General features: G+C 33.7%; 1 protein-coding gene across 1 annotated transcript in view; it reads right to left on the bottom strand.

The window, feature by feature from the left end:
- Positions 1–308: 308 nt before the first annotated feature.
- LOC120209301 (serine/threonine-protein kinase BSK1-like) overlaps positions 309–23,649 on the bottom strand; it is a 56,226-nt gene continuing 32,885 nt past the window's right edge. The window contains exon 9 of the mRNA XM_039208340.1: positions 309–606. Coding sequence (XP_039064271.1) covers positions 358–606 — 249 coding nt within the window. The 3' untranslated portion in view covers positions 309–357. The remainder of the gene's footprint in view (positions 607–23,649) is intronic.

The raw sequence follows: 23,649 nt of genomic DNA, 5'->3' as shown, positions 1-23,649 counted from the left end.
TTTAATTGTTTTTTTGGGTTTGCTTGATATTGTTTGGGTTTATATATATATATATATATTGAATTAATAATAATAATAAAATAAAAGAATAATAATAATAATAAAATAATAATAATAAATGGAGATTACAGGGCAAAAAAGTTTGTTTTTTTGGTGGTTCAGATTTTGCCAAGTTTGAAGTTAATGGTGATTACACAACATCTTGCACAAAATCACCATCCCAGTTTTCATCGTACATTAATCTCAGCGTGTTTGATTGTAACAACAGCCCCAAACAATTTCGATCTTTAGCTCCGCCCTAACAAAACAAAAAAAAAGAATATTACAGAGCCACAAACTTGAACCAACTTCTCAAGATCATCTTCCGCCTAGTTGCCGTTTCTCTTCTAGTGCAGCGGCTTCATTCAACATGTCAGCTGCATCCTTCTGCATATCTAACTTGGACAGGGCGACAGCCTGCATGTAAAATGCTGTTGAACAGTCCGGGTACACACATTGTGCTTGCATTGCATCTCGAAGGGCAGCATTAGTTTGATCGCACAAAAGATGACAAAGACTTCTGCGTGCATAAACGGTTGGAGAAACCATGGTTCCAACATCTATGAACTGCAAAGAAATGGATAAATAAGCATTAATGCATAAAAATGACATCTTTTTCCTTGTGCCAATTATCTATCATGCTGTCAAAACATGCTCCGATACAAGAAACAAGTCTCAGATTTCCCCACCTTCATTTTTTCTACAGGGAAAAAATCCCCAGGTTCCAATTGATAACTTACAAGAAGCACCATTAGGTAAATTAATCAGAACAGCAGGCTCTGCACCTTTTCGGACCATACAAATTCCATGAATAGATGTAATCTCTTCATCTCAGTATGAAATAAAAATGTATACCTGAGAATAACAATCTATAGCAGTTCTAAATCTTTGTTACGAAATGCTACATCTCCTTGCTTTCTTGCCTCCAACATATCTCTCATTTGTTAAGTCCACTCTTGAAAGGAGAGCTGAACCAGTACGTATCCAAAGGGATTTAGTACCATATATAATATACAAACATCCAAAAATCTACATACTTATGATACAGTTACCTCATTTGTTCCTTCATCATCTTTGTAATGTTTCATTACCAAAATTTGATGGATAGCTGTGAGATTTCCGTGAACAGGCATCACCCATTGGAGACAGGGGTTGTTGAGGTGTAGGAGGCCCCTCTTCATGTTTGGGAATTCCCAACATCACATAAGATGGAACCTAAAGACTCGAGTCCTCGAAGTCTGATAACATACAAATTCTGATATTCCCTATTTCCCTTAAAACAAAACACCAAATGCAAACAATATTTCCACATGAATATCCAAAAAGGAAAATTGTGGAAATTTGGGGGAAGAGTGGAGGACAAAAAAGATGGGCTCACATCGGGTTTATTTGCAATGGGGAAAGTGCGGTGACAAGATCTTTGGTCTTTGGCAGCTCCCTTGGTTCATATTGCAAACATTGTGAGGCAAGATCAAAGACAACGGTTGCCTTTTCAGTAGAAAAGTCTCCCACTAGATATGAATCCATCAAGAGAAGAATGTTTTTGCCCCGTATCATATCAAGAGCCTGCATAAAATAATATATGAATAAATATATATATATATATATTTGAAAATAATACTCCAAAATTTAGAAATAAGGATGTAGAACTAAAGACAGGAAAATTGAAGTGGCCACAGAAATAATACTTTTATTCGTTAATTCTTCATGAAAAATCATCATGCATAAATTAGGTAGAGTCATCATATCAAATCATTGAAAATGTACAATAAAAACAAAGCTAAACATGTGTAGTTATAATTTCACCATTGGTAAGAAATCACAGATCCTTGGTATCTATTTATTCAACATTTTGAAACAAGAACCCCATTTTTAATGATCATTCAATTTTTCCCTAAGGTGTAATCAGTAATAACCGAAAATATGCACAATTGAAATTGTGGATTCACTTCATCATGTACATAGTTACAGCTTTCTAAGAAACTAAAGAGTAGTAAATGGATAATACTTACATGACTTGGAGGAATGTGTTTTCCACTGAGAAGATCCAGAAGGACAGTTCCAAAGCTGAATATTACACTTTCGGGAGTAACCCTTCCTAGAACACAGATGTTAATAATTTAATCAAATTAGAACCAAACTGTCAAGCTAAGAGCAATTCTAAAACAAATAATCCATGGTTAGAGTTATAAGTCCAAGAAACTTCAAAGCTCTAAATAACCAAATTTCACAATAATCTATCAAGGGAAAGTTAAGTATTTTTAATTCATTTATGAAATACACAAATGATCATATTCATAGCAAATTTGACAAGGATCGCACACTTATAAGAGGTGTTTACAAAATACCTGTTTCTGTAGGTTTGTGTAAAACTAAAGCTCCTCCCTTCTAGCTTATGAGAATATATGAATGATAATTCAGATCTAAACATTTGACCGCATAAACAAGTTTTAGATTTACACTTACATGCGAAATGATATATACACTGCAAAGCAATATTGTTTTCTTTCTCTTAACAAGAGTAAGGAAGAAGTAAAAGAATGATAAAAATTAAAAGGCTGTTACCATTTTGTTATTAAAATAATTCCGACTTCTTAATAATAGAAAGGAAAATGTAGTATAGAGAAGCAGTGTCGATCTACAGGGACTGTGGTGCTGCTGATTTAGTAAAACTCTTTCTTGATTTTAGAAGAAGATAGAATTCCAGATGAAATTCAAAAGATAGAATAAAATAAAATAAAAAAGGAAAATAATAAAATAATAAATAATGATTTTAAAAATAGAAATAAAGATAAAAAGGAGTTTTAAATTATTTAAATAAGTATAATGAGATAAAAAATTAAATAAACAAATAAATAAAATAAATAAATTGAGATAAAGAAAACTTATGGTAAAAGCAGCTTCAGACTTTAGCTTTGTCTCAAATTCCTCGGATCATCGAAACTTATCTTTACTCCAAGATTCACGTCGGCTTACAAGGACAATTCTTCGCTGTCGACTCGGATTATTTTGTTTCAACAATAACTGATTCCGATCTTGGTTTCCTCTTAGCAAACAATTTTGCTAAGTGTGTTCTCGGGAAGTTGAATGTGCTGCAATAAGCTAATCATTCTTCCAACGTTAACCATAACAATATCCAGATCAACTTCAACTTTTGGTTTTGAAAATCGTTTTGATTTGAAAAGTAAGCTCAGAAAACAGAGAGAGAAATCTGAAGCAATTTAAGTTCCTTACAATTCTCACGTTTGGAATTGAGCATTCTCTGTAGACTTCGGCTTAAAAGAAATTTAGCTGAGCATGACCAAAGTCATACTTAGCATATTTAAAAACAAAATTTTAAAGGGAAATAAAAGAAGTATGCAAAAAATAGAGAAAAAGCTAAAGAGAAAAAGAAGATTTAATTCTCATATGAGAGAGATATGTTTCCAGGCTTACCCTGAGAGGGTATTTATAGCCTTCAAATTCCTAAAAACAACTAAAATAATTGATAGATAAAATATAATAAAAATAATATTCTAAATCCTAATAAAAATACTTAAAACTATTTAAACTAAAATTCCTAAAGATAAAATTAAAATAATATCTTAAAACATGAGTTTAATTCAAATCTGAATTGTAGAAATGTGGGGCTGATCTATTTGTTCTTCTAGAAGTGCTGACTGTACCTTCTAGAAACTGTCAAGTCAAAACGTGTCATGCCAAGAGTCGTGCCCATGTCTCTAGCCGTGACCAAATAATAATAAAAATTACAGAATGCGCCCGTTTTACTACTAATTCTAGAGAGTAAGACCTTGCACAAAAATAAGCATAACACAACCAAATTAGCAGCAATAAATCCATAAGATCGAAGAATTAACGAGCAAATATTATCGATTCAGAACACTCATCAGATATATAGTAAAATATAAGAAAGTGAAGAAAACCGGTTAAAATTTGACAATACTGGTTTATCGAGACCAAAAATGTTGACTTAAACATTATATGTTATAGTTTGGTATCGATACATTTTTTTAAGTATATGTATAAAAGTATTGGTATTTTAGTAATTTAAAAGAATTGCAATAAAAATAGCTCGAAAGTATCGATACCTTACACACATGTATCGATACATGACAATATAACAAGTTGAAATTTGACAAAACCGGTTGAAATTTGATAAAACCGGTTACGAATTTGACAAACAGCTGAAATGGACAAAACCAGTAGGAACTTGACAATACCTGTTGAAATTGGACAAAATCGGTTTAGCTCAACCAGTTGGAATTTGATAATATCGGTTTTCAATTTGACAAAACCGATTAAGCGCTACCAGAATTGTGACATTAACATAATATGTTATAGTTTGGTATCAATATTTTTGTAAGTATATATATACAAGTATTGATACTTTAGTAATTTAAAAGAATTACAAAAATGAAAAATGGCTCTAAAGTATCAATACCTTACACAAAAGTATCGATACTTGGGAAATAGTATCAATTAAATATAATTAACATAACCGGTTACAATATTGTGAATGCATAACAGAGAATTAGAAGGGGCATACGTTGTTGTGAAATAGAAGGCATTATATAAAAGGCTCGTGGTTTTTGAAATCGAAGTGTTTTGGTTGCTACAAAATAGAAGCGAGGCGTTTTTGAAATCGTAGTTTTTTGTTGATGTGAAACGAAAGGGTACCCCTGATCAGAATTGAATCAGAAGGTATGTTGTCAAAACCCTAATTTATATTATTATAGTATTTGGAAATATGAGTTAGGGTTTAGGGTTTTTAAAGTAAAGAAGGATTTGAGATCGATTATAGGTAGAAATTGATATTCTAGGTAGAAAATAAATATCGATACTTTTATAGATCATTATAGGTAGAAATTATTATTGTAGGTTGTATATGTTATAGGTATCGATATTTGTATTATAAACTATTTCCATTCCTTTGAACGCAAGCAGTTACTATAGAATTAGTTATCGATACTTGTATATTGGATAAACTATATCTAACATGTATTTGATTTAATTTAATACTTTAATGTTCATAAACTGATATATGAACGATAAATGAAGTCAATGGATCTCTCAATTGTTGTTCGAGAAGATTCATTTGAAATGGAGCTGGAGATTGAGACCAAAGAAAATCGAAAGCAACCACTGGGTGGATATATGTACTTCTTGTAAGTATAAATGTATTTGTGTAATTGTTGTTGAAATGGTAATTGAATTAAAGTATTTAAGAACTTGAAATTGATTACAAATTTCAAATCTTGACAATATGACTGAATGCCAAAGGATGAAGGAATGTATGTAAATTGAATTTAGAATGAGTACTATTTAGCGTTAATTTATTGATTAAAAAATATTTATGCTTAATTTCAAGTAAGACAGGATGTTTTGGACAATTGGAACTCGATGAGTGATGCTGAGAAGGAACCATATACGACATTGTCCAAAAATGATAGAGAAAAATACAAAGCTTAAAGGAAATCACATGAAAATAAGGTATTCATTAAACTTGTAAATACTGTGATAAATGATATATAAAAAAACTAACATTATATATTTGTAAAAAATGTAGGAATTGTCGACAAGGTGTAGCATCAAAAGAGTTAAAGACATAATTGAACACTTAAAGGACAAGAAGAAAGAACATGTGCTGAAAGAAATGTGATTTAGATCTTTGATTGGAGTGAAGGATAAACCAATTCGGAGGGAATTGTGTCGACTGTTGATGGAGGAATTTGATGTGAAAAATTATCGAGTTTTGTTCGATGAATATTCATTTCCTCTGGGGGGTCCCATGTGTTGTAGCCGTATTGGGGCTACAAGATAAAGACAGTAGTGTTGAAGAAGTAATTAAGAGGGCGAACTAGAAACACTTGCCAACAAGTATGGTTTAAAGACCAAGGTAACATATGTTGCACTTGAGGAAGATATTAAAATCGATTGTTATGATGGGGATAACCTGAAAGCCTATGTATTATTGTATCTTTTCGTAATCTTTCTTTATCCAACAGGTAATACATCCCCGGGGAAGGATAATATGAAGTTGATTTGTCGCGAAGGGTTGAAAATACCATTCAATTGGGCTCAATTTGTCCATGACAAATTGATTGATGCAATCAATAGCTTTTACAAGTCCATATGCCACACATACCTCAAAGGGTACATAGTGATAAGATGCATATTAGACATATATTCTATGACATTTTCCTCATATTTGAATAACTAAAATTGCTTAAATCATGGATTTTGATTATATTTCGTATTTTGTGGATTAGGTTGAAGATTTGGATTAAACAAGTTCAAAATATAATTATTAGCATGATCTTCACAAAATCCCAAATTAAAGAGGAAAAATCAGAATTCAAGAAGTGGCAAGACTAGAAAAGGTTTTCACATAAGGCGTGGGCACGACTTATTTATCCTAAGGTATCACAGAATAAGTTCGTAGTTAAGGCGTGGGCACGCCTTACTAGTCCATATAACTTTAAATTAGGGTTATAAATTTACAAGAGAAAAGGACTTTAATGACGGCTGAAAGACTCTACTCAACCATTCTTATCTTTAGATAAGGATGAGGGTATTCAAAAACCCCTATTTTAGTGGGATTCACTTTTGGGAAACTTCCTTATCTAGAATAGGGCAATCCTTATAAAAGAGGAGCTAGGGTTTTCATAGGAGTAAGTTTTTCTCTCTAGGATTATTTACATATTTCATCTTTATTTTCTTTTTGTGTTCTTTCAATTATGATTAGCTAAATACTTTTGTTCCAACTAAAGGATAATTGAAGTTTTGGTTCTTTAAGAATTGTGAGATCTAAATAATTTTCATTGTTCTTTTATTTCTTCACTATTTATATATCTTCTATATTTATTAAGAATTATTGTCTTGATTGATTGTTGCAAAAGACATGTTGTTCAATTATCAGGTTGATAAATTGTCATTTAGAACTTTAAATCTGTAACTGTTTAAACGTTCTAATATTTGTGGTAAAGTAACATAGTTGATTTTTTATTATGTTATGAAGGTATATAATCTAGTCTAAATGAATCGAGCTTGTGTATTTGGTTGCTAGAATTGGTGGTCTCTCTAGTAGTTAATGATGTTGGTGGATTAAATCTTAAGCGATTATCTAGGGTTGTTCATTAACAAGGGAAATAATTAAAGAGCTTCTCTTGATTATCAAGAAACTAAGGAGATATAGGTTGTTAGAGTTTGTTAATAACCATAACCAATTTAGTGGAAAATAGAAGATTTTATCATTGTATATATGATCAATTCTCTGAACCAATTATGAAATTATACCTTTAGTTAGATATTTGCTTGATATTATTTTCTCTAAATTTTTGGTTGCTTATAATTGCTTTTTCTTTTGATTTTTATCAATTTCAAAACCCCTTTTCCTTGCTTTAATTTTCATTAAAAGAAGTCTACCCAATCCCTGTGGACTCGACCTTGCTTAGCGCTACTGTAATTTATATTTCTAAAAGCAAGTATTATTATTTGTTGGATTCAACACCCACCAAATTTTTGGCACAGTTGTCGGGGATTGGTGTCATTTAGACATATTTTGATGCCTCGTTCTTTTCATGCAGGTGAACTCCAATACGATCCTGAGATCGAGAAGACCACTTGCAGGTTAAGAAAAGAAACTAAATTACGCAACATATAAGCTTCTTCTTCTTCATCCCCTGAATTAGAATTTGTACTCAACTTGGTTGATTCATCCAGTGATTTTGAAATAGAAGGAACAATGGCCAACGAATAAAGAACTTTAAGAGAAATTGATGCACCAAATGTGAATCAACAACCGCTCTGCATTGACTACCCAACTTTGGAGGTAGCTTTTGAACTAAAATTTGGTTTGATTCATTTGTTGCCTACTTTTCATGGACTTGAGAATAAAGATCCTCATAAGCATTTCAAGGAATTCCACGTGGTATGTTCAAGTATGAGACCGCAAGGAGTGACTGAAGAGCATATCAAACTGCGTGCTTTTCTGTTCTTGCTAACCAATAAAGCTAAAGATTGGCCCTTCTATTTACTCTCTGGTTCTGTGACTACTTGGGCAGAGATGGTGAGGTTGTTTCTTGAAAAGCAATTCTATGCTTCAAGAGCCACTGGCATTTGAAGAGAGATATGTCGAATAAAACAAAAGGATACCAAGGCCTTTCATGAGTATTGGTAAGATTCAAACAACTGTGTGTAAGCTACCCTCAACATAGGATCTCTGAGCAACTTCTCATCTAATATTTCTATGAAGGATTACTACCCATGGATAGAAAGATGATGGATGCAGCTAGTGGAGGTGCCATAGTGAATAAGACTCTTCACGATGCTAAGGAATTGATCTCCATTATGGCCGCCAATTCACAACAATTTGGCTTTAGGCAAAACACATCTTCAAGAAAGGTGAATGAGGTAGGTTCGTCTTCCATTGAACATCAATTATCGCATGTCACCTCCTCTGTTCAACAAATTGTTGTAAGAAACACACATCAAGTGAAAACTTGTGGGATATATGCTACGATTGGTTACCCAACTGACATGTGCCTTATACTTCAAGATGGTTCTCATGAGCACGCCAATACAGTTGGAAGGTTTACAGGCCCACCACAAAGGAATTATGATCATTACTTAAATACCTATAATCCAGGATGAATGGATCATCCTAACCTTAGCTAAGGACCAAGACCATCGCAATTCCAGCATTTTCCACCTAAGCAGTCTTCTTCAAAACCAGGTATGTCTCTAGAAGAAATTATCAAATCACTTGCAACAATACACAACATTTAGCAAGAGACAAGAACAAACATAAAAAATTTGGAGAATCAAATGGGTCAATTGGCAAGTTCCGTGAGTCAGTTAAAATCCCAAGGTAAGCTATATTCACAAACCATTGTTAATCCAAAGCAAAATACTAATGCAATCACATTGAGAAGTGTGAAGGAGAGTTGAAGGGACTAATCCATTGCACATGGGAGAGCCTTAGAGGAAGAAACTAAAAAGGAAGTTATTGCTTCCCAAACTATAAAAGACCAACCCAAAGGACTCGAAAGCGAACAACCGAAGGTATTGGTAACAAATCCTCCTTTTCCCGCTAGATTCACTAAGTCCAAGAAAGAAGCAGAAAGAAAATTCTTGAGACATTTCACAAGATCGAGGTAAATCCTCCTTTACTTGATGTAATTAAACAAGTACCTCGATATGCTAAATTTCTCAAAGAATTGTGCACCATAGAGAAAGCTAAAGGGTAATGAAAGGTAAGTATGGGAGAATATTTCAGCTGTCTTTCAAAAAAACTACCCTAGTGCAAGGACCCATGTATATTTATATCCCTTGTAACCTCGGTAATGTTCAGATTAAGAGCAATGTTAGATCTAGGAGCCTCAATAAATTTCATGCCTCTTTATTTACTCATATTTGAATGGTCCTTTGAAAGAGAATGAGTGATTATCATCTTGCTGATAGATCTAATATCCTGAGGGAGTTTTTTTAGAGGATGTTTTGGGCAAGTTAATGAATTGGTTTTTCCCGCAGATTTATGTGCTTGATATGCAAGAAGATGATTCTTCTAAATCAACATTAATTTTGTTATGAATGCCATTTTTTTAAAACTAGGACAAAAATGATTTAAATGATGGTACTTACCATGGAATTTGATGGTGAAATTATTAAATTCAATTTATGATGTCATGAGATATCATAGTGATGTGTCCTATGTTTTTTATGGATGTTATTAACCCTCTATTACAAGAAACTTTTGATCAAATGATGAAGACAAGTTGAAGTTGCACTTAACATGAATTTCATTTCTGAAGGATGTAGGGAATCATGAAAAGTTTGTGTTGGATCATGATTCCAATATGCAACCAAGAACTAGAATCTCAAAACCATAAGGCATAATGTATCTTATATTGAGTTACCTCTTTCTTACACCAATCTTCTTCATTCTCTTATGTAGACACCAAAGTTGGATGAGTCGATTGTTCAAAGGAAATTACAACTGCAAGAGCTAGAGCATATTCGTAATGACGCTTATAAAAGCTCGAGAATCTACAAGGGAAAGACCAAAACCTTCCATAATTATGTAATTTCCAGGAAACATTTCTCTATTGGTCAGAAAGTTATACTTTATCACTCTCGATTGAAATTATTTCCTGGTAAATTACGTTCTAGATGGGTCAGACCCTTTGTTGTTACTAATGTTTTACCTCATGGTGCAGTTGAAATACAAAGTGATACAAATAAAATATTTAATATAATGGTCATTTGAAACCTTTTTATGAAGGTTCTCAGGTGCATACTGTTGATCAAACCATTTTGGAGTACCCAACTTAGGATAATTGAGAAGCTAAAACGTCTAGCCAAAGACGTTAAAGAAAGGCGCTCTTGGGAGGCAACCCAATTTTTCCTTTTCAATTTCTAATTTCTTTCTTTTTCTTTTTATTTTTTTTATTGATTTGATTTGGAGTACAATTAATCTTGTTTTCTTCTTTAGGTTAAAAGATGATTTTTTGTAACCGGGGCACGCCTATAAAAGTATAATTATTCCAAAGTCCCTCACTATCTAAAAGATGTTTTTGTATAAGATGTGCCCACGTCGAAACTCAACACCACTTCTGGTTTAGGAAGCAAGAAAAAACAATAATAATAAAAAATAAATTTTAATTATAAATAAAACACCGTCTCCAATAATCATTTTATTATGCCCTATTTCCCCTCTTCTCTATCTTATCTACTTTTTCAGGAAAACAATGATAACCAGTCGTGCACAACCCCTCTCCGCCCAGTCCATACTCCATCAGCCACACGCGTCCTTGCCGACGAACAGCCCAGCCGATGAACAGCCACCAGTCACACGCCATCTACCGCCGCACATCATCGCTTCACTCAATCCACATCGTCGCTCAGTCAATGCTCAAACTCTGACGAACAACACCGCTTAACCTGAACCATGTCGTCGCTCAGTCCATACTCCGACTCCGACGCCGACGAATAACACCGATCCACCCAACCCAAGTCTCCACGCACGTGCTCCACCAATAGAGAGCAACCAACATGGAAAAAAAGGCATAGTTCCAGGCCACAACCCCCCAGAACGTAAGAGAACAAGATTGGGCAAAAGAAAGCATATTCTTCCACCGTCTGAGACAGACATGAATGAGCATCTATCATTCACAAAAAGAAAGACAAATAACGATATCAAGAGATTGTAAACGACCCATCATTCCCTGTAAGTATATTCAGTCTTCTACAATGGAAGCCTTTGATATAGAAGACCACTTGCAGGTTAAGAAAAGAAACTAAATTGCGCAACATACAAGCTTCTTCTTCTTCATCCCCTGAATTAGAATTTGTACTCAACTTGGTTGATTCATCCAGTGATTTTGAAATAGAAGGAACAATAGCCAACGAATATAGAACTTTAAGAGAAATTGATGCACCAAATGTGAATCAACAACCGCTCTGCATTGACTACCTAGCTTTGGAGGTAGCTTTTGAACTAAAATTTGGTTTGATTCATTTGTTGCCTACTTTTCATGGACTTGAGAATAAAGATCCTCATAAGCATTTCAAGGAATTCCACGTGGTATGTTCAAGTATGAGACCGCAAGGAGTGACTGAAGAGCAGATCAAACTGTGTGCTTTTCTGTTCTTGCTAACCAATAAAGCTAAAGATTGGCTCTTCTATTTACTCTCTGGTTCTGTGACTACTTGGGCAGAGATGGTGAGGTTATTTCTTGAAAAACAATTCTATGCTTCAAGAGCCACTGGCATTTGAAGAGAGATATGTCGAATAAAACAAAAGGATACCGAGGCCTTTCATGAGTATTGGTAAGATTCAAACAACTGTGTGTAAGCTGCCCTCAACATAGGATCTCTGAGTAACTTCTCATCTAATATTTCTATGAAGGATTACTACCCATGGATAGAAAGATGATGGATGCAACTAGTGGAGGTGCCATAGTGAATAAGACTCTTCGTGATGCTAAGGAATTGATCTCCATCATGGCCGCCAATTCACAACAATTTGGCTTTAGGCAAAACACATCTTCAAGAAAGGTGAATGAGGTAGGTTCGTCTTCCATTGAACATCAATTATCGCATGTCACCTCCTTGTTCAACAAATTGTTGTAAGAAACACACATCAAGTGAAAACTTGTGGGATATATGCTACGATTGGTTACCCAACTGACATGTGCCTTATACTTCAAGATGGTTCTCATGAACACGCCAATACAGTTGGAAGGTTTATAGGCCCACCACAAAGGAATTAATGATCATTACTTAAATACCTATAATCCAGGATGAATGGATCATCCTAACCTTAGCTAAGGACCAAGACCATCGCAATTCCAGCATTTTCCACCTAAGCAGTCTTCTTCAAAACCAGGTATGTCTCTAGAAGAAATTATCAAATCACTTGCAACAACTACACAACAATTTTAGCAAGAGACAAGAACAAACATAAAAAATTTGGAGAATCAAATGGGTCAATTGGCAAGTTCCGTGAGTCAGTTAAAATCCCAAGGTAAGCTATATTCACAAACCATTGTTAATCCAAAGCAAAATACTAATGCAATCACATTGAGAAGTGTGAAGGAGTTGAAGGGACCTAATCCATTGGCACATGGGAGAGCCTTAGAGGAAGAAACTGAAAAGGAAGTTATTGCTTCCCAAACTATAAAAGACCAACCCAAAGGACTCGAAAGCGAACAACCGAAGGTATTGGTAACAAATCCTCCTTTTCCCGCTAGATTCACTAAGTCCAAGAAAGAAGCAGAAGAGAAAGAAATTCTTGAGACATTTCACAAGATCGAGGTAAATATTCCTTTACTTGATGTAATTAAACAAGTACCTCGATATGCTAAATTTCTCAAAGAATTGTGCACCAATAAGAGAAAGCTAAAGGGTAATGAAAAGGTAAGTATGGGAGAGAATATTTCAGCTGTCTTTCAGAAAAAACTACCCCTAGTGCAAGGACCCATGTATATTTATTATCCCTTGTAACCTCGGTAATGTTCAGATTAAGAGAGCAATGTTAGATCTAGGAGCCTCAATAAATTTCATGCCTCTTTATATTTACTCACTCATATTTGAATGGTGGTCCTTTGAAAGAGATATGAGTGATTATTCATCTTGCTGATAGATCTAATATATATCCTGAGGGAGTTTTAGAGGATGTTTTGGTGCAAGTTAATGAATTGGTTTTTCCTGCAGATTTTTATGTGCTTGATATGCAAGAAGATGATTCTTCTAAATCAACATCAATTTTGTTATGAATGCCATTTTTTTAAAACAGCTAGGACAAAAATTGATTTAAATGATGGTACACTTACCATGGAATTTGATGGTGAAATTATTAAATTCAATATTTATGATGTCATGAGATATCATAGTGATGTGTCCTATGTTTTTATTATGGATGTTATTGACCCTCTATTACAAGAAACTTTTGATCTAAATGATGAAGACAAGTTGAAAGTTGCACTTAACATGAATTTCATTTCTGAAGGATTGTAGGGAATCATGAAAAAGTTTGTGTTGGATCTTGATTTCCAATATGCAATCCAAGAACTAGAATCACTCAAAACCATAAGGCATAATGTATCTTATATTGAGTTACCTCTTTCTTACACCAATCTTCTTCATTCTCTTATGTAGACACCAAAGTTGGATGAGTCGATTGTTCAAAGGAAATTACAACTGCAAGAGCTAGAGCATATTCGTAATGACGCTTATAAAAGCTCGAGAATTTAAAAGGGAAAGACCAAAACCTTCCATAATTATGTAATTTCCAGGAAACATTTCTCTATTGGTCAGAAAGTTATACTTTATCACTCTCGATTGAAATTATTTCCTGGTAAATTACGTTCTAGATGGGTCGGACCCTTTGTTGTTACTAATATTTTACCTCATGGTGCAGTTGAAATACAAAGTTTAGATACAAATAAAATATTTAATATAATGGTCATCGTTTGAAACCTTTTTATGAAGGTTCTCAGGTGCATACTGTTGATCAAACCATTTTGGAGTACCCAACTTAGGATAATTGAGAAGCTACAAGGTCTAGCCAAAGACGTTAAAGAAAGGCGCTCTTGGGAGGCAACCCAATTTTTCCTTTTCAATTTCTAATTTCTTTCTTTTTCTTTTTTTTATTTTGATTTTTGATTTTTTGGAGTACAATTAATCTTGTTTTCTTCTTTAGGTTAAAATATGATTTTTTGTAACCCGTGGGCACGCCTTATAAAAGTATAATTATTCCTAAAGTCCCTCACTATCTAAAAGATGTTTTTGTATAAGATGTGCCCACGTCTAAACTCAACACCACTTCTGGTTTAGGAAGCAAGAAAAAACAATAATAATAAAAAATAAATTTTAATTATAAATAAAACACCGTCTCCAATAATCATTTTATTATGCCCTATTTCCCCTCTTCTCTATCTTATCTACTTTTTCAGGAAAACAATGATAACCAGTCGTGCACAGCCCCTCTCCGCCCAGTCCATACTCCATCAGCCACACGCGTCCTTGCCGACGAACAGCCCAGCCGATGAACAGCCACCAGTCACACGCCATCTACCGCCGCACATCATCGCTTTACTCGATCCACATCGCCGCTCAGTCAATGCTCAAACTCCGACGAACAACACCGCTTAACCTGAACCATGTCATCGCTCAGTCCATACTCCGACTCCGACGCCGATGAACAACACCGATCCACCCAACCCAAGTCTCCACGCACGTGCTCCACCAATAGAGAGCAACCGACATGGAAAAAAAAGGCATAGTTCCAGGCCACAACCCCCCAGAACGTAAGAGAACAAGATTGGGCAAAAGAAAGCATATTCTTCCACCGTCTGAGACAGACATGAATGAGCGTCTATCATTCACAAAAAGAAAGACAAATAACGATATCAAGAGATTGTAAACGACCCATCATTCCCTGTAAGTATATTCAGTCTTCTACAATGGAAGCCTTTGATATATTTACTGTTGTTTTTTTAGCTCATTGACAATATTGGGTTGCAAAATTACTTTCTCATAAATTGCCCTGCATTTATTGAATTAGTCAGAGAATTATACACTACTTTTGAGTTTAATAAGCATGCTAATTTCAGACTTCATAGCCCACAAGTAGGCAAGTTTAGATTAATGGGAAAGGAATTTAAGCTCTCAATCACTGAATTCGCTTTTGGATTTATCTCTTTGAATATGCTATGTTTAATGAATATTTGAGTAATTCTTGTGATTTTAGTGAGGCCTTTGAACCAGTTAGATTGTATAACACTCTCTCCACTGCTGATCACTATGACCTAAGTAAATCCAATGACACCTACCTCTGTGACCCTGTCTTGAAATACATTCATAGGTTTCTTGCATTTACTTTTTCGGGTAGGAAATATTATACTGCTGTGTTGACAAAAGCTGAGATTTATTTTTTGTGGTGAATGCAAAACAAAATCAAAGTGAATATTGGATATTGGTTAGCTTCACAATTTACTATGTCCTCAAAACCAAACGTCCCTTGATTTTAGGTTCACTAATCACACTTAGTTGTTCATGAAAAATTGATTGATCATCATAATAATGATCTTCATGTTTCTTGTAAGATGTTGCCATTGGACTTATCTTGTTTACAGGGGATGGGTTTATTTGGACGCAAAGAGAGTATCTTCTATTTTTATCCTCCATGCCATGTTCTGCCATGACTACAACAGAAGCTACTTAGTGCCAATGATGATGACGAGGTCGACACTTCTACCGACTTGCCATCTACATCCACCACATCCTCCCAAGGACAATTTGGTGATCAGCTTGCAAGACTCGAAGACAAAGTTGCCCAAAAGGAAATAAACATGACAGCTTTCTTTGCCTACATGGGATTCACACCACCTTCACCCCAAGCTCATGACAGATATCATGGTTGATGCTCAATATTTTCAGGGGAGATTTTTACTCTTATTATTTTATGGTTTTTGAGCATCTACTTTTGATACATTGAGGACAATGTATGGAGTAAGTGTGGGGGAGAGTATTTCATATATGGTTTTGCTTTGAACATAATTTTGCTTCAATTTTTGAAAAAAAAAAAGTATGCTTTAGTTCTTGTTTGTGATTTTTCTTTTCGAAATTCCAAATTCTTTCTATGTTTATCCTTACATGATTTGGATTGTTGTGAATTATCGAATTAAGTTGAAGCATAATAGGGGACTAATTTGAGTAGTTGAATTCTTATTTGCTACACACTGTTGATTACTCTTGATGACTGATTGAATGAAAATGTACGGGATTTGATACATGTTTACCCTTTATGCGAGTTTTTGAACCAATGAGCACTCATTTTATAGCATGCTCTATTTCTTGATTGAGTGATTTCCATTCATAGTTGATTTTTCTAGAACTTGCTTTTCTATACATGTTGAAGACCACATTTTAGAATTGGATGCATCAAGAATGATAAGGGCATTTAGGTGAAACCATTTAAATTTTGTAAAGAGCATACCCTAATGCTCATCCTTAGAAAGCCAATTTTGAGCCTGAGCCTTTTTGTTCGAAATTAACCATGGTACAAGCAAATATCAAATCCTTTTTGTTAATTCCCCTCTTTTGAACCATGAATTGGAGGATTGTATGAGCTTCTTCACATGAAAATTCAAATTATCTTGAGAAGATTGGAAGATGTCGGAATATAGTAATTCGAGTTGCAATCTCTTTCATTTGAAAAAAAGAAGAAAAATTATGCAAAGGAAAGGAAAAAAAGATATTTTGTGTAATAAAAAAGGTTATGTAGCTTAAAGAGAAAATTTGAGATTAAGTTCCATGTGGATAAGTTTGTATAATTCCTTCGATAAAACAACTCAAATTCATTCCCTACCAAACCTCACCTAAGCCCCAGTACACCTTGTTTAAGACCCTGAAGTTTTTATGCATTCAATTCATTGATTAGTGGTGGGGATGTGATAGGTTAGCAAGCTTATGGTAAAAATCTTTATATGTTTTGGCTTGAGAGTTTATTGGCACATTAAACACCTCGAGCGTATTGAGTGAATCCAATGTGAGGGTATTAGATCCCACTGCATTTTGATTTCGAAAAGATTGATGGAGTGATTATTCATGTGTGTTGGTTTATGAGAATTTCTTCTATGAATTGCTCGTTCCTTACTTGTGTCTAGATTTGAGTCCTTAAGGCATGACAATTTTGATTATGGAAGGATAAGCAAAGGAAGAAGAAAAATTAATGTTGAGAAGAGTTATGAATTTGAACTATTGTATGCTTGAGGACAATCATTGTTTTAAGTGTGAATGAATTTTATAAGATGCATATTAGTCATTTATTCTATGATATTTTCCTCATATTTGAATAACTAAAATTGCTTAAATCATGGATTTTGATTATATTTCGTATTTTAGAGATTAGGTTGAAGATTTGGATTAAACAAGTTCAAATTCTAATAATTAGCATGATCTTCAAAAAATCCCAAATTAAAGAGAAAAATCTGAATTTAAGAAGTGGCAAGACCAGAAGAGGTTTTCGCATCAGACGTGAGCACGACTTATTTATCTTGAGCTATCGCAGAAGAAGTTCGCAGTTAAGGCGTGGACACGCCTTACCAGTCCGTACAACCCTAAATTAGGGTTACGAATTTACAAGGGAAAAAGACTTTAATAATGGCTGAAATACTCTATTGAAACATTCTTATCTTTAGAGAATGATGAGGGTATTCAAAAAACCCTATTTTGGTGGGATTCACTTTTGGAAAACTTCCTTATCTAGAATAGGGCAATCCTTATAAAAGGGAAGCTAGGGTTTTCATAGGAGTAAGTTTTTCTCTCTAGGATTATTTACAGATTTCATCTTTAATTTTTTTTTTGGTGTTCTTTCAATTATGAGTACTAAATACTTTTGTTCCAACTAAAGGATAATTGAAGTTTTAGTTCTTCAAGAATTGTGAGATCTAAATAATTTTCATTGCTCTTTTATTTCTTCAATATTTATATATCTTCTATATTTATTAGGAATTATTTTCTTGATTGATTTTTGCAAAGGGCCCGTTGTTCAATTATCAAATTGATAAATTGTCATTTAGAACTTTAAATCCGTAATTATTTAAACGTTCTAATATTAGTGGTAAAGTAACATAGTTGATTTTTTATTATGTTATAAAGGTATATAATATAGTCTAAATGAATCGAGCTTGTGTATTTGTTGGCTAGAATTGGTGGTCTCTCTAGTAGTTAATGTTGTTGGTAGATTAAATCTTAAGCGCTTGTCTAGGGTTGTTGATTAACAAGGGAAATAATAAAAGAGCTTCTCTTGATTATCAAGAAACTAAGGAGAGATAGGTTGTTAGAGCTTGTTAATAATCATAATCAATTTAGTGGAAAATAGAAGATTTATCATTGTATCTATGATCAATTCTTTGAACCAATTATGAAATTATACCTTTAGTTGGATATTTTCTTGATATTAATTTCTCTAAATTTTTGGTTGATTATAATTGCTTTTTCTTTTGATTTTTCTTAATTTCAAAACCCATTTTCCTTGCTTTAATTTTCATTAAAATATGCCTACCCAACCCTGTGGATTCGACCTTGGTTATCGCTACTACAATTTATATTTCTAAAAGCAAGTATTATTATTTGTTGGATTCGACACCCACCATATAACAATCTTATAGGTAAACGAATTGAAGGATGTGTTGGGTTAGAAAACCTTTTAAGTATAATTATTATAGAAAATGATAAAGTTCATTACAAATGTAGGTTCTATTGTTTGATTTTTTATTTGATTTTGCAAGTGTTACTGCCTTCTAAAGAACCGGAGTGCCACACATCCTTGCATGGGGGCAAGGAAGAAGTTGTTCAAGCGATGACAAAGTTGAATTTGGAAAGACTGAGAAAGAAATAAAGGGTAATAAAAGTAATTATATAATATTAAGGATTTAAAAAACTGTTTTAATATTGCAATTTATTTTTGAAGGTTATTGGCAAAGAGGAAGAGGAGAAAAAAGATAAGGTAGAAGAGAATGAAGAATAGAAGGTAGAAAAGAAGGTAGATTGGGGAATTTCGGTGAGGGAGTGCAAATAAATTTGACATTTTGATGTTTGAGTTGGCGGAGCTTAAACAAGTTGTTTCTGATTGTTTGCAAAGACAATCCAAAATCGAAGAGGCGATTGAGAGCCTTAAGGGGGAAGTGGGGGAAAAAGTTGATGGAGTGGTGAAATAAGTGGTGGAATTAAAGGGAGTAATGAGAGAGCTTGAAAACAAATCGATGACGGGAAAAATATCATGACTGAAATGAAATATATGAAGAGTTATGTGGAGGAAAAATATGATGAATTAAAAAAATATGATGAAGAAATGTTGGATGAAGTGAGGAGGAAGGAAAACATAAAAGAGTTTGATGATTATATGGGGACACATGAGAATGTCATCGATGTCGAGTTAGATACAAAATGTACTGCACCTAAGAAGAAGTAGAATGTAAGATGAATAAAAGAAAATTGAATTTGATTTTGATTATCGTGTTGTGACTAATATTTATAATCAAAATTATAGGTTCAAAAATATGCTAAAAAGTTGAAAGTACCAAAAGAAATAGGTGTATTTGAAAGTGCAATGTGTGACTATGTATGAAATAGTGGGTTAGCATTGAGGTAAGTAATATATATTACTTTGTGAGTGATATTTAAATATTTATTTGAAAAAATTATTCAAACAAATATTATACATCGAAGTTGTAATCGAATTGGGAAACTAACATACCACAATAGCCGACGTTGCGAAGTTAAAACCTAGTGCATGGGTTAATGGTGCGGTAAATAGAAAGTATAACTTGTTTTTTTGTTTAAAGTGTGTATATTTATATGGAATTGAATAGGTCGAAATTGTGTAATTAATTTTGTAAGGTTATTGATTTGGTCGGCTGGGTGTTGGTTTACAAATCGAAGAAGAACATACCGAGGAAGTGGTAGATTGCCTACATTCCATACAACTTTGCGGTGAGTTAAATTAATAAATGTTGAAATAAAGTGATATGGATGATTAATTAATAATGATTAGCGGGGATATACAGTCAATGGTGTTAGATAACAATCCAACTGGTGATGTTGTTGTGGACTTTTGAAAGTCCATATTGAAATACTATGTCAAATTAACCGATTGTGACACGGCAAGATACCATTTGATTTGCAAATGGTGTTTTGTATTTAAATATTTATAAAGAAATGTTGTATTTTGTTAAATTGGGTGTGACATTTATTCTAGATCCTTATTACAATAAATGATAGTCAGAGCCATTGGTATTTGTTAGCGATGGATATGGTTTCTCGCGTAGCAATGCTTCACGATAGTCTATTTACATCGCCAAGGGCCAAAAAGAGAGTGCAAGATGCGGGGAAATTGGCATGAATGAAAGGAAAAATATTTTATAATACATAATTTTTTTGTAATCTAACTTGATACTTTTTCACACAAATGACAGAATTAGATAAATATAACAAGGAAGCTAAATTTGTAAAGACATGTGAGCAGCTGAAGGTCCTATTGAAAGGTTTCAAATTTGTGGAGCATAAAATGAATGCACAAATGAATGTGTATGAAATTTGATTATGTAAGAAGTGAAATATTTATTAGGGTTTCATATTTGACATTTATGGTAATCAATATTTTTAACAGACATGATTGCAACATTTTTGTGATGATGTGGATGGAAGGGATCGTTGTTAGAGGATCAACAGATGAAGTGGTAAGTGGTTTAAAAAACTACTTTGATTTTAAATTTGTAAACTCTTAGATTGAATGATATGGTAACATAATGACAATTTGAATATAGGTTGTTGGAGAGTGGGATCGTATGAGAATATTAAACGATCTCATAAATCACGAACAAAAGAAAAGAAGAAATGAGTTGACAAGTGCTTGCATGAGACATATGGAAAAATAGATGGCGGTTAGAGAGAAAAAAACAATGATGTTTGGTTTGTCTAATTCTGTATGTATTTATTTAGCACAATTAGCTTGTAAATTATGTATGTGAAAGAAATTATGTATGTGATTATCAAAGTTACAACAAATTCTATATGTTAGGATAGGTTACCAAATTTAACAAATATTTTTTAGATGTTTGTAATACATACCAGGTGTTATGATATTTACGATATATGTAGATCGATACTTGCAGTATTCCAAAGGTTGTCGTTGTCTTGAGACATAATGGAGAGATTGAAATTATAAATGAGCATTAAAAATTTAAGACATCATAGTAAAATAGATATAGTAACTCACATCATTGTCATAATCTGTGAGATCGTACGACTATTTCATTACGTATTGAAATAAATTCTGTTGTTGTAGGTTGTGTACTTGTTTCCAAGCTGAGCTTTAATTGAGGACATGTTACTTTATTGTGTCCTTCCCCGTTGTAGAACTCACATCACCTAATTTTCTTCTGGACCTTTTTCTTGTGTACTTCTTTCCTCTTTCCTTGTTTTCGTTGTGGGTCACGAATGTCGTTTACAACATTGCTTCGGTGAACTGAATCTTTCATACCAAACAAGTGTTCAAATTTGGCAGTTAGTCTTTTCATCTTATCTCTTTTGGTTATGAAAGACACATCAATCTTTGATGCAATGCAGCATAAATGACTTGATGTTACACATAGAGAAGTGAACCGTGCTATTTGCAAAACTTATGGGGTACATTGAAGTCAACAAAACTTGGTCCAGAAGTCTATGTATCCTTAGTCCACATACTTAGAATCAAAGACTTAGGCAGATATGTTTAATCCAAGTGCTTCAGAACGTGAAATTGATGGCGAAATGGAATTCCTACGGTCAGGAATTTTCTACACGAGCATGTTACGCTTTTCGTAACGAAGACAAAACAAATTTCAAATCTTTTGTTCTTTTCTTTGTTCTTTGAAAAAAATAATTTTTTTACATTCATCTAATAATGACTGAATTTGTTCCTCAAGCCGGTACAAGGTTCTTCTTGGAAGATCTGAAATGATTCGCATGTATAAATTTCAGCATCATGGCTTTCTAGGTCAATCAATTTTGTGATTTGGAATGACTTTGTCTGGGAACTTAAGTAATCCACTTTCAACTCATTGATATGCATTTTACTAATGTCTTCTTCAATTGCACAAACAACGTCTAAATATATCTTCGTGTTTTTCAGTGCAATCGCAAATGAATCATTCATAGACTCGTACCTTTGTGTAAAACGAATATTGGAAAATAAATGACCACTAGGAAGCCATTAGATTCTTTTCGACATTGAATTCTAAAATAATTGAAGGCCATTAAATATCAAATTCTTTTCTTGTCCACTAGGAAGCCATACATTTAAAAAATTGTTGTTGTAAATTTGAGGTCATCAATGATAGCTTGTGCATTGCCAGAAAGATGCCAAGAACATAATCCGTGCTTAACAAAAGGGGTAACAGATCTGATAGCCCTCTACATTGCCCTATCCCCATTGGTCACAACTGAAAGAGGTGATTTATTCATCATGGCATGTAGAAAATTATGTAGCACTAACTCGAAAGATTGAGTCGTTTTGTCAGCGATTATTGCAGTAGCAAATACTATTATGCTATGGTGATGATTGACACCAACAATAGGCATAATTGGTCAACCATACAAATTATCTTTGTACGTTATGTCAAACATAATTACATCACTGAAGTATGTGTAATCTGATCTCGATATTAAATCAGCCTAAATAAGATTATGCAATGTCCCCGATTCATCTACTGAGTATGTCATAAAAACTCGGGGTCATCTTGTTTCTTATAATCAAAGTAAGAAATTAGTGCATTAGCATGCCATTGATGCTTTCCTTTGCTTTACCTCTTTGAAGTGCATTGTAGAGGTATTTATGTGTAAATCCAACATTCTGAGAACCCCTTACCTGATGCGTGAAATAATCTATTACTTGTGATGTCCCAACACCAACATCTTTCAATGTTGTTACCTTATTCACATTAGCCTTACTCACAGCTCTATTTGTACGTATAAATTGTGCCATAACAGTTGTGCACAATGCATGATTATGTTCTTGAAAAGATTTACTTAGAACCCATTATTCGTTTGTATTTGTTGTTGTCACCAAGATTTTCACCTTGCATCCAGTCCTTGTGACTGGATTTTGAGCACGTTGACGATCAATAGTATGGACCTTGGATGACTAAAATCCTTCTTTTGAACAACAAAATTCTTGTTTCTTCACATTCCCTTTCCTATCTAGGCGTGTTATTCCCGACGTGCACTAAAACCATGTTTCCTTGCGTATTCCCTGTAAAAAAACCCAAGCTTCATTATGTGAAGAAAAGAGATGACCAACCAACCTTTCAGATTCATCAACAGTAACTACTTTATCGCATTCCTCACTCGGCTAAACATCGTCTGATGTAGTATGGTCCATTTATATAAATCGACGGTGATCTAAACATAAAATTTAGTAGTAGGAAAGTTGAGTGGTCCGTACAAGAGTAAATGTTAAATTTTGATGTTAGGGGTTGAAGTAGAGGTTCACAAAATATGCTTAAGTGGTGCTTTCAATTATATTAGGTGGTGGTTATTGAAGTGAGGGTACAACATTTATTT

This window comes from Hibiscus syriacus, unplaced genomic scaffold (assembly GCF_006381635.1).
Source record: "Hibiscus syriacus cultivar Baekdansim isolate YM2019G1 unplaced genomic scaffold, ASM638163v2 tig00018586_pilon, whole genome shotgun sequence".
NCBI lineage: Eukaryota > Viridiplantae > Streptophyta > Magnoliopsida > Malvales > Malvaceae > Hibiscus > Hibiscus syriacus.
The sequence above is the reverse complement of the archived record's forward strand: the minus strand, read 5'-3'. Positions and strand labels throughout refer to the sequence as shown.